We start from the raw sequence: 11,760 nt of genomic DNA, 5'->3' as shown, positions 1-11,760 counted from the left end.
TTTTTTTTTTTTTTTTTTTTTAAAGCTGCAGTATGTGCCTTTTATTAAAAAACAATCACAGATTTTTGTCTCATACCATTCTGCCATGACTTAGTGACAGTTTCAATTAAAATGTAAAACATATATATTTATATAAAATGGTACATTCTGCAGTTTTAATGCTAAAGGCTTAGTTTGCATTGCTCTAAATGGCGGTTCTGTGAAGTATTGGTGATAGTTCCCTTACCTACAGTAGGAACGTGTCGTATCACCATCAGCTGGTTGAGACGTAAATACAGTTTGTGTGTTGGAGGCTAAGAGCTAGTTGGTTGTATGCCTACTGTTTTAGCTGACTTTAGCAATTTACTTTAACTCAAACTGAAAACAGCTGAGCTTTTTATGTGATGGTACCTTGGTTCAGGAAGTGGGGGTGGTTCCACCTGGACAGGTCTGCAGTCCTTCCAGCGCAGGGCAGCACAGAGACACAATGCAACACACCTAATGATGATTTCAGCATGACCAGTTAACCTGCCGGCATGTTTCTGAACTGTAGGAGGAAGCATGAGGACCTGGAGAGAAGCACCTGAGCGTGGGCAGAAGTTGTTCAATCTATGCAGAAGACTCCTGCCCAGATCTAAATGTACCAGGCACCACAATTCACAGTTAGCTTTAACTGATACTTTATTGGTTAAAACCTATTTAGCTTTACCTGATACTTTATTGGTTAAAACCTATTTTCTGGCCCCAGGTTGTTTGTCCTAATTGACAACAGAGCTGCTAATAATACAGAAGGTGACAAAACATTTCCTTAGTGTGTCATTCTTGTAGGTTGACCCAAATGGACCCTGCAGTTGAATCATTGACTGAATGTGACTGATTCAGTTCAATTTTACTCTAATACTTCTCAAAGAGAAGCGTCTTTGAGAATCCTGTGATATCTCTACGTGAATCTGTCATTTAATTTGATTTCATACATAACGTTACTTTACAGTAACAGTAAACACCACTAGCTTTAGCAAAACTGGGTTTAAAAAGATTTAATTTTGTTAAAACCATTTCAAAGGGCAATCATCTAACTTGGTTATAGATCTACTTATTAAGCATAACCTGCTCACAATGAAATGCACACAGAAGGCTTGACTAACATGTTTGTCTTTTATCCTACTGACAGAAATGGACAATGCTTTTAAAATTTCACAAATTTTAACCACATTTATGTATAATATGTGTAAATGTTCCACTTATCTTTATCCAAGAGAAACAGAAGTGTAATGTGGAATAACCAATGCAAACTACCAAGCAACTACCCACTTATTTTCAGGAATTTTATGTTCTGGATAGACGTTTTTTTTGTTTTATTTTCCTTATGTTGAATGGGTTTACCTATTTCAATGTCAGACGTTGCTTTTTTGCGTCTTTATTCGATGCTTGTTGCATGCTGACGTCGTTGAGCTGAAGAGGAAGGTATGTAGAGATAAAAACATTTGATGGATATGAAAGGGATTCTTCTGGTTTTGGTGGGATGTCAAGTGTTCTGGTTTGAGGCTTATTTCTGTCAGTCCAGGAGCACCAACCAGTTGTCAGGGTGCTGGGGTTTAAGACATAAAAATGAAAAGAAAGTGACTTTTTTTGTTTTTGGGAAAAATCAAGAGTGTTATTGGAAAGGGAAAAAGGGTGAAAGAATATGGATTCCTAACACATGCTTTCCTGCACAGCAAACTTGGAGAGGCTTTCAGACCGAAAACAACAACTCAACACTGCACTCCAATATTTATTTATTTATTTATTTATTTATTTATTTATTTATTTATTTATTTATCTAATATGCAGCCAAAGGTCATCAGATATCCGTTAAACTGCTGCCAGTAGGGCTGAATGCACCCTGCAGAAAACAGAGCTCAAGTTTTTCTTCCCTAAAACTCAATTCAACTCCTCCAGATCTGGAAGTCTGGCTACGTTTGCTCTGCAGCTCATCGTATGCATGGTTCAGGGCAACCAGAATATGTCTAAAAGAGAGAAAATGGAGAAATAACTTGTGTTAAATAATTTTGGGGGTCAAGCCAAAAAGAAAATAAAAGTCTAGAAAGAAAGAGAGCAAGAAAGAAAGGAAAAGAGGAAGGAAAAAGTAAAGAAAGAAGCACTAACAGAGAGACTGGTTGTATTAACCGTTCAGTTTTAACTGCCTCTTGATTCTCACACACGTTTTATTTAATCCATGTTTAAAGTTTACACTTCTGCCATATCTGTTTCATTGAATTTTGTTTCATTTCCCTGTTGTGACTCTAACCTTAGCTGTTAATAAGGCGAGTTTCTTATTTTCTTTTTTCACAAATTAATCTCTCATTTAAAATGATTGTGATCTGTGAGCAATACCCAAATGAAGTGCATTATAGTCTGTGCCCCTCCTAACCCAATGACATGTACTCATCCCCTCTTCATTTCTTAACCTGCAGAGGAGAAGCCAAAGTTCAAGTAAGTTTCCTCCTGTGGTCATGTGATCATTGGCCACAAAACAACAATAATAATAAAAAAAGGTCCACATCAGTAGACTGAAACAGTGAATCCCTCTGTTGCAGGCCCAGCGCTCCAAAGATCCCAGATGGTGAGAAAGTGGACTTTGATGTAAGTGAGACTTAAATGAGATTAAGAAGGTTTGTTTTTATTTGTCTGTGATGTTTCCTGCTGAGTGCTGGGTCCATTATTATTATTATTATTATTATTATTATTATTATTATTATTATCATTAACTTATTTCTTTTCCAATGCAGGACATCCAGAAGAAACGTCAGAACAAGGATCTGATGGAGCTGCAGGCCTTGATCGACGCTCACTTTGAGTGCAGGAAGAAGGAGGAGGAGGAGCTGATTGCACTCAAGGAGAGGATTGTGAGTCTGACTCATTGACTTGATTTGATTTAAATCCAAATGTTACATCCAAACAGCCCTGCACAGCAGAGTGAAAATAAGCCTTTTTTGCCATATGTTAAGGAGAGTCAACAATGAAATATTTTCCTTCAATTTTCTTACTCAGTCAGCAAAACAATATATATATTTTAATAACCTGTCAGCAACTGAAGGACAAGAATATTTTAGGTGAAACAACACAACATGGATGACCAGATGCTGTCACTTACTCATCTGAATTTATCAGTGCAGTTGCTTTATTTCTCTGATGTGTTGAAGGTTTGGTGTCGTCGACAGAGAACTGTCCGATCGTTTACAACCTGCTGGACATGAAGGACTTAGTCCTTTCCACTTCAGCACTGCCAAACACTCTCCTCTTGACTTTGCTGAAATCTTACTTTCCTGCTGTCAGTTTTATAGTGTGTGGTTTGCGCTATATGAAGCTTTAAACTGCAAAGACACAAATGTATTTTTGGTCTAGTTTCTACGGTAAATATCTCAGTGCAGTTGAAATAAAACAAAATTAACTCATAAGTAACTTTTCATCAAGCTACATGAGTTTGTTTAAACTTTATATTTTCTTAATATTGATGAAAAAAGTATTACTTACAAAGACAGATTATTTCACTTATAACTTGTGAAAAACATGTTATAAGTGAAAATTATCTGCAACGCAGAAAGTACTTTCTTTTAATAAATATTAATTAATTACTGACATAAAACAAGTTTGCATATCTCGCTGAAAAGTTATTTGTAAGTTAGCTTTGTCTTATTTCAAGCTTACTAAGATATTTGCTCTAGAAACTGGACCCAAATGACTTGGTAAGGTTTAGTATTTTTGCAGTGTAAGTGTTTTGCACGGTCTCCATGACTACGCCCTTCCCAACCCTGCAGGAGAAGCGTCGCGCTGAGAGGGCTGAGCAGCAGAGGGTCCGAGCTGAGAAGGACAAGGAGCGCCAGGCCAGACGTGAGGTCGGTCGACTGATTATGAGGTCACGGCGCCGGTCAGCGACAGTGTGGACTCACTGTGGGTTTATGTGTCGTGAATGCAGGAGGAGAGGCGGATAAGGGAGGAGGCTGATGCCAAGAAGAAGGCTGATGAGGAGGCTAAGAAGAAGTCAGCTCTGTCCAGCATGGGTTCCAACTACAGCAGCCACCTGCAGAGGGTCAGCACACACATGCATGCTCATACCGACGGAGGCAAATGTAGGGTCTTGATCCACTCTCATCTGTATCCACACCAAACAGGCTGACCAGAAGAGAGGAGGAAAGAAAGAGACTGAGAGGGAGAAGAAGAAGAAGATCCTGGCCGCCAGGCGCAAGGCACTCAACATCGACCACCTGAGCGAGGACAAGTTGAAGTATGACTCACTTTCTCTTCCAGGAAGCATCTTTTTGTCGTTTCTTATCTACAAAAAATAATAATAATAATAATAAATCAGAGACCAGTAAAAATGAGAGTTAAAGCTGTTAAACATTATAACCTTCTGCTTCCAAACTAAAAACCATTCTAATGAGCAACAGTCTGATATTTATTCCTGTTTGCTGTCTACTTTTTTACACCAGAAAGTGATTTTTTTTTTTTTTTTAGACTAGCTGTGAGTTGCATGATGACAGCGGTGCTCAGAGTTTGTAAAAAGCTGATTGGTTCTCCTGCAGGGAAAAGATCAATGAACTCAGTGACTGGATGCGTCAGCTGGAGTCTGAGAAGTTCGACCACATGGAGAGACTGAAGCTGCAGAAGTACGAGGTGAGAAGAGCTGATTACTCTGCTGCCTCACACACATCATTTGGACATAACAGACCCCAGTGGTCAAAAAAGGTTATAATAATTACATTTTGTAACTAAAACTGCAAAATGAATGATGCAGGAATTTTTCTAAACACAGATTTTACGTGACGTCTTTATTTTGTTAGTGTTGAAATATTGATTCAACTTAATTCAGTTCATTTACAGCATCAATTCACAAGATCTGATTTATACACAGAAACATTAAATCAATCCTATAAAATATAATAGACAAGTTCAAATTACAAACATTCTAACTGAATCCCAGTTATTATACAGGCATCTAATAGTGGATATATTACATGTGACTATTTATTTGATGTTATTTGTTCAATTTTACTCCATCTGATGCAGAAAAAAGGAAACTAAATCTGATTATTTCTAGTATTTGCTCTGATTTTGTTTTTACTATTTTGAAATTTATTCCTTAAAAAGTTTTTGATATGAAAGAGCTCCAAAACATGAAAATTTAAAGCTTGTGCGTGCGCGTTTGTTTGTAATACCTTGTGGGGACGATTTTCCTGACATATACTACGTTGTGGGGACCAATTGCTCCTTGTGGGGACCGGAGCCTGGTCCCCACAAGGGGAAACCCTGTTTTTGGGTCAGGGGTCAGAGTTAGGGCTAAGGTATGAATTGAGTTTTGGTTAGGGTTAGGGGTAGGTATATGATGGTTAGGGTTAGGAAAAGGGTAAAGGTAAGGTTTAGGCTGTAGAAATGAATGGAAGTCAACAGAAAGTCCCCATAAAGATAGCAACACAAACGTGTGTGTGTGTGTGGGGGTGTGCGTGCGTGCGTGCGTGCGTGCGTGCGTGCATGCAACATCTCCACCTGCTCTGCTGTATGCTCCGTCCTCCATCACCTCATTATTTTCTGAGATTAAAATTCTTTTTAATTTTCTTTTCAGGTTACAAGACTGCGCAAGAGAGTGGAAGAGCTCAGTAAATTGTAAGTCACAAAAATGATGTTGTTCCTGCATGTCAGACAACAGTGAGAGAGACACCACAGTTTCCCAGAATCACTTTGTTACCATGGAGACTAAACCTCCACTCATGAGTTGGCTAAAGAAAGTCAGAGCTGGTGACTGGGGCAGTGTGGATCTGTTGCTGGGGTAGATTTCCTGCAACCTGGAAGTGGAGAGTTTCATTCCAGCGTCTTCGTACGTCACTGTGACCCTGAGTGAGGCACTTCACCCAAAGCTGTGCATCAGTTGTGAATGAGTGAACGTGGATTCAATGTAAAACACTTTGTTTGTAGAACTAGAAAAGGCGTCAGTTGACCTTTGTTGACTCAGCATCAGATTTTTATTGTTTTCTTATGTTAAAGTTGGGGACAGCTCCTTTAGCTGAGATCATCTTTGAGTTTTTGTTGCAGTTTGCAGGTTGTATTAAAGCTGTAATTGGTTTAAAAACAATATTTTTATGTTTGGCCACCCCTCCAAAAACGCGTTAGGTCGCAACTTTTGAGTTTACTTGCGGTTCTCCTTTTGGTGTCAAACTGTTTGGTCATTAGTCATGTATGTTGGCAGGGAATCAGACAGGTCAGTTAGAGCCTGCTGGGAAATCAAGGCGTATAGCTGGAGGTGTTTATAATGAGACTGGTGCTGTAACACCAGTTTATAATGAGAGTGATGCTGTAACATCACACAATTAAAGCCAACAATGGATTTAATTAGACTCTAAGATTAATGTTTTATAATGCTTATATTTTCCTTTTCCCGGTATTTGGCTAACTATAGAATTGAAGGAAAAAACAGGATTTTCAAATTTTTCAAAACATTAAAAGTTGATTGTATGGCATGTTTAAATTTTAGATACTCACATAGCCAATCTGCTTGTGCATAAAAAAGAACACACACACACACACACACACACACACATATATATATAAGAATATATTTTTCTTCACTTTACATATCTGTTCCCCAGTTCACATACTAAACATAGTAAAAACTAAGAGACTTAATAAAAAGGATAACAATTTGCAAAAAAGGTTTGAAGTTTCATATTGTCCAAAACATGCTTCATCTTCTGATGTGTTAACTCTCAAAATTAGGTTTAACCTCAATATAACTATGAATCGACTAATTAGTCAATAAAATATTTCAGCCAATTAATCGATGATTAAATGTGAAAGGAAGGAGTAAAGCCTTCTGTGATTAAATAAATGTATTTACAGCACACTGCTCTCTACCTACAAATGTTCATACATGCTTTAAAATGGTGCCACAAAACTTTGGTGAATCTGTTTGTCTTTATGTTTCACCAACATGGCGTCTTTGGGACAAATAAGACACAAGTTGCTCCTGTTTGGAATTAAAAATGTGAAGCCACAGCTCTGACACGTCTCCCTGTTTTCTGTTTGGAATTACAGCAGCAAGAAAGGTGCTGCAGCCCGCCGCAGAAAGTAGACAGGCTGAACCCACGAGTGCTTGCAAACCAAACTGCCATCACCATGGACACACGCAGGATGAAGCAAATCACACTGTGGAGAAGGTTGCACCTCTGAAGAAACTAGTAACGCTGAGGTCCGCCCTGCGGTTTCTCAGCCATGTCCTGAAGAAACAAGGAGCCTTTAGCCACCGTTTAATAGGAAGAAAACACTACTCAACATGCTTGCCATCACGCCTCCTCACCCTCAACTCTGTGGTTCTCAGTAATTTTGTAAATAAAGTGTGACTCTTCAAGCCATGTCTGTAGTTATCAGAAGCCAATAAAGTTCCGTCTTTTCAGATGTGGAATCTTAAAGTCATCTGTTCAGCTCTTATTTCATTTTTGCCGAGCCGATTCTAGTCTTCGGTCAAAAGCTCCAGTCATTTGGAACATGCTTTTTTACTTTAGTCAGCCTAAATTAAATTATTTTCAAGGGTCTGCAGTGCAAAAGAGCGCAACATATTCAAGTATGTTGCAGTCTTTATATATATATATATAAAGAGTGCAACATTATTTATATATAAAGAATGTTGCTTATAGTCTTAAGAGTGCAACATATTCAAGTATGTTGCACTCATTTGCACTGCAGACCCTTGAAAATAATTTAATTTAGGCGGGGATGTAAAAACTTCAGATCACTCAGATCAAAGAGGATGGGATGTGTCTGAAGAGTATTAAAGCTCAAGAACATCAGAGGTGCTTTGGCCATTCTCAAGAGCTTTTGAGTTACATGATCCATCATCTGTCCTGATCAGAAATAAATATATTACATGGCTCAGCATAGAGAACATTTTCAAATAAAATTTTAAGTCTGTCCTGCTGATTTTTTTAAATTGATGACAATTCTTATGCTTATTTAATATTTCGTATGATGAGATTTCAAGTGTTGTGACTGTAATTTATTCATCAGTAGTTTTAGAGAACAGGAACAGCTGGGTGTGATACAACAACACTTCCAACTTTCTGCTGACAACAGGAAACCAAGTGTCAACTTTGTTCAAAGGCAACATCCACGTTGACTAGGAGTCGTCTGGAACAGACCATGACTCTGGGAACATGGATTGTTTTCAGAGTATTACAGATAAGTGGCCCTAGGAAACCAAAACGTGGTATGTCAGAACCAGTCGAAGTTCTGACTCTCTCTCTCCATCAGACTTTACATTTAAATAACACCTCACTGTTTTCATTAACACGCAAAGAGTTGCTCCTCTAACCAATAAAGCAGAAAAAAAAAAGTTTTATTGAATTTCTCCCAATACAGTCAAATATAGTTTTATTGTAAGCAGGTTTAGCCTGTTACATATGAAACTAGACTTTTATTGTCTAAACAAAAGACTATAAGCAACATTTAGCAGCAGGGAAAGATATGAAGAGTTTATGTTGCCTCTGTTTTCCAAAATCTTTACTTTTATTTCAAATGAAGCCCTAGGCGAAAATTCAACCTGTAAGACTCTTCCGGCATCACCTATCACCGCGCCTTCACCCCAGCCAATCAGGACGCACCACCTCTCTACCTCGATCCAATCAACTGGCGAGAGCTCCTTCAAAAAGGCAAAGCAACTACTTCAGCTGTGTTTCAACCCACCTCCTCCCCGTTTCCACCACCAACCTCCTAGACGCCTCCAGGCAGTGGCGCAACTACACATTATTCAGGTGGATGCGAAAACATAAATTATGGAATTGAGAAACACTGCTCTACAGATTGAAATAGATTAACATGTTTCAAGCTGTTTTGTCCAAAATGGGCTGGTAACATTTTGTCACATTCTAATGTGTTTCAGAGAATTGGACACACATTGATGAGCGATCAAAGCCTTATGACTAAATATCTTATTTTATAACAACTTACCTGAAATCCAAAAAATAGTTTTAAAAGCTTAAAAAAAACTGTACTTTCTCAGTTTTACCAGCAGATGACTCTGTCGACATCCTTCCTTTGTCAAAACCTGCTGGTCTGTGTGTGAGTCAAGTATCACCCATCCAGAGGTAATTATTTTAATCTTTAAGTAAAATGTCTTGAAATGTGATAAAATATCAACGTCAAGCTTTTTGTATAAATAAGCCAGTGGATTTATTTACCTTAAAAATTTCACACAGTTTTCAGCAGTATAAATATAAAGGTGGCAATTTCCTCACAACAACAAACAATACAAACTGGAACATTAAATACAAATGCATGACTTCACATGAAACAAATCAGCTCTTATTTACACGATATGTACAGAAACAAGAACTAAACGAAACTGTATGGTCCTGACTGAGACTTCCGGGTCTGGATTTGACAGGAGTTTAAAACCAAACAATAAAACACAAACAGTAGATTACTTCTCCAACTGCTGCTTGGTCTGTCTCTGTTATTTTGTCAGTAGGTTTTCTCTGAAGAAGTTTTTTTTTGTTTGTTTGTTTTGTTTTGTTTTGTTTGTATTTTCAGATCTACTGGAGCCTTCAGGACTTCAGAAGGAAGGATGAGAGTAGAGGAATGTTACTGGATGGTTTTCAGACTCATTTCATCAAATGAACAAACTAATTCTTTTTTCATATAACTTAAATAGAAAAAAAAAGCCTTTAGGATAATAATATTGAATCCACTCACTTAACCCAAAAAGTGGAATAATCATCTATAGTGAGAAAATAAATTATTCTTATCAGTTTAGCATTTATACGACCAACCTCCTGGAACCAAAGTAGTGACAAGTTTCTACTTAGTTATCTCTTCAACAGGGACAAAACATGTACATATAATAATAATAATAATAATAATAATAATAATAATAATAATAATAATAATAATAATAATAATAATAATAATCGGTTTGGTCTATTCACTTAGTTTTTAGATTTTTTTACTTGGAAAAAAATTTTGAGGTTCATGAAGTTCATGTTATGAAGCTTCCGCGCAAATTCAATCTGGAAGACTCTCTAGCCTCACCTGCCTCATTAATCAGCGCCTCCCTCTCATCACCCTGGACCTATCGGCGCTGGATTAAGCCTCATCATGGCCAATCATCGATCAAGCTCCAGTTGATAAGGACCTTCATCCATGGCCTCCTCCGCTTACCAGCTGCGATCAACCCATCTCAGTCCCATCTCCACCTTTAGCTCCCGGCTCTTCAGGTCACATCCTTCTTCGACCTCCGCCACCAGTATAGGCCCCGGGGGGATTACATTCCTATGCAGCATCAGTAATGTTTATCAAGCTTATCGAAGTCCAGCTCGACGTCCTCGGCCGGGGCCTGAACGCCAAAGCACTTTAATGTTTATTTGTCATAGAACTTTTTAATCGCTTTCTTTCTCTGTCTGAGTCTCTCCAGATTGAATAAAGTTTCAATTAAGACTAGTGAAATATGAAATCACATTAAATACAATTTCAAATCTATTTAACAAAATGTCCACTGTCCTCTGATAAAAACTTTGACAGGTTTAGTTGAGTTAAATTAGTTTTTTCTTCCCGGCAGGAAAGAGCGTTGACATGATGTAGAGGGATGCGTGTCACACTGCTAACAGCTGCCGGAGACTCTTTAAAAGCAGAATAATGAGGCCATTTTGTTACAGTACGTGTTTTCCAGTAATAACTCTACAATAAGGTAGCGTGCTGCATTCCAGCGGGGCTGAGCAGGAGGCTCTATAGGACTTGGTAGGTGAGGTTTGAATCCTGGTTGACGAGGGAGGAGGGGATCTGGGTGGGCTCTCGGGCCTTTCCTGCCTCGCTGAGCGGAGCTGCGGAGGTCGGGGAGCCGTAGTCTTCAGGCCCGGGCTGCAGGCTGCTGCCGTCCGTGGAGATACGCTCCACAATGCTGGACAGGCAGTCCAGACTGGAGACCACTGAGCTGCGACCCCTCTTCGGACCAGCTGCACAGAGATTTTATACAAATACATTTATTGATACTTTTATTAACATTTGCTGTAAATTGATTTGTTGCTCCCCCACACGCGCCCCATGTGCTACAAATAAAGTTACTTGATTTTATTATTATTATTATTATTATTATTATTATTATTATTATTAGGTAATTGGGCTCTTAAATTTCTGACTTTAATGCAAAACATTTTCATTCTGAATTTCCCCCCGATTTAACTTAGTTATAAATGATGCGACTGGAAGTGGTTCAAATTCATAACCAGTTAAATATAATATTCCATAACACTCATTTGATTGATCGAAAGGCTCTGAGAACCGTGTGTCTCACCGTTTAGCGTCTCAGAGAAGAAAGAGCTGCTGTCAAAGCTTCTTGTTCTGCTCGGTCCGTTAAAATCCATCTGGAAGGAAAAGAAAGGCCGCTTACTGACGTCAGACAGCATTTTCACCGGAAAAGTGAAAATGGTCTCCGGAAGTATTTTTCCGGAGACCAGTTTTTACATAAACGTTAGTGTTTGACTTTCTTTAAGTGAAATAAAACAAAACTACCATCTAGTTCGTTGATTGGACGTGTTTCAAAATAAATCACACATCCTGTGCCTATGCTGAAATGTTATTACCAAATCATGTCTCGTTTTTATGTATTTCTGCTGTTGATACATTTTAACACTTAACATCTTAATATATTTCTCCATAAACGTTTAGATTAAAATGCGCATTTGAAAAGAATGGGGAAAAAACAAATATCATTTTAGTTAATTCAGAAAACACCAATCAAAAGAAATGTTCTCAAGTTAATAT

At 38.2% G+C, this 11,760-nt stretch overlaps 2 protein-coding genes and 1 long non-coding RNA gene across 6 annotated transcripts in view; 1 reads left to right on the top strand and 2 right to left on the bottom strand.

The window, feature by feature from the left end:
- Positions 1 to 7,404, top strand: part of LOC103149377 (troponin T, fast skeletal muscle isoforms-like) — an 11,121-nt gene extending 3,717 nt beyond the window's left edge. For all 4 annotated transcript variants that reach the window (XM_007568493.2, XM_016679861.1, XM_007568494.2 and 1 more), the window contains 9 exons: positions 2,433 to 2,451; positions 2,556 to 2,601; positions 2,748 to 2,864; positions 3,777 to 3,854; positions 3,935 to 4,048; positions 4,131 to 4,243; positions 4,542 to 4,632; positions 5,579 to 5,619; positions 7,045 to 7,404. In XM_007568493.2, coding sequence (XP_007568555.1) covers positions 2,433 to 2,451; positions 2,556 to 2,601; positions 2,748 to 2,864; positions 3,777 to 3,854; positions 3,935 to 4,048; positions 4,131 to 4,243; positions 4,542 to 4,632; positions 5,579 to 5,619; positions 7,045 to 7,081 — 656 coding nt within the window. In that variant the 3' untranslated portion in view covers positions 7,082 to 7,404. The remainder of the gene's footprint in view (positions 1 to 2,432; positions 2,452 to 2,555; positions 2,602 to 2,747; positions 2,865 to 3,776; positions 3,855 to 3,934; positions 4,049 to 4,130; positions 4,244 to 4,541; positions 4,633 to 5,578; positions 5,620 to 7,044) is intronic.
- LOC107838222 (uncharacterized) lies at positions 509 to 2,426 on the bottom strand. The gene is made up of 2 exons (XR_001664290.1): positions 711 to 2,426; positions 509 to 674 (listed from the first exon to the last, which is right to left on the bottom strand). It is a non-coding gene; the product is annotated as an uncharacterized LOC107838222 (long non-coding RNA).
- Positions 7,405 to 9,465: 2,061 nt separating the features above from the next.
- Positions 9,466 to 11,760, bottom strand: part of myod1 (myogenic differentiation 1) — a 4,127-nt gene continuing 1,832 nt past the window's right edge. Inside the window, exons 2-3 of the mRNA XM_007568491.2 lie at positions 11,291 to 11,360; positions 9,466 to 10,952 (exon numbers count right to left, since the gene is read on the bottom strand). Of these exons, the coding sequence (XP_007568553.1) occupies positions 10,726 to 10,952; positions 11,291 to 11,360 (297 nt within the window). The 3' untranslated portion in view covers positions 9,466 to 10,725. The remainder of the gene's footprint in view (positions 10,953 to 11,290; positions 11,361 to 11,760) is intronic.

This window comes from Poecilia formosa, unplaced genomic scaffold (assembly GCF_000485575.1).
Source record: "Poecilia formosa unplaced genomic scaffold, Poecilia_formosa-5.1.2 Scaffold224, whole genome shotgun sequence".
In the NCBI taxonomy this organism is placed as follows: Eukaryota; Metazoa; Chordata; class Actinopteri; order Cyprinodontiformes; family Poeciliidae; genus Poecilia; species Poecilia formosa.
Note: the sequence above shows the minus strand (reverse complement) of the source record. Positions and strands in the feature narration are given on the sequence as shown.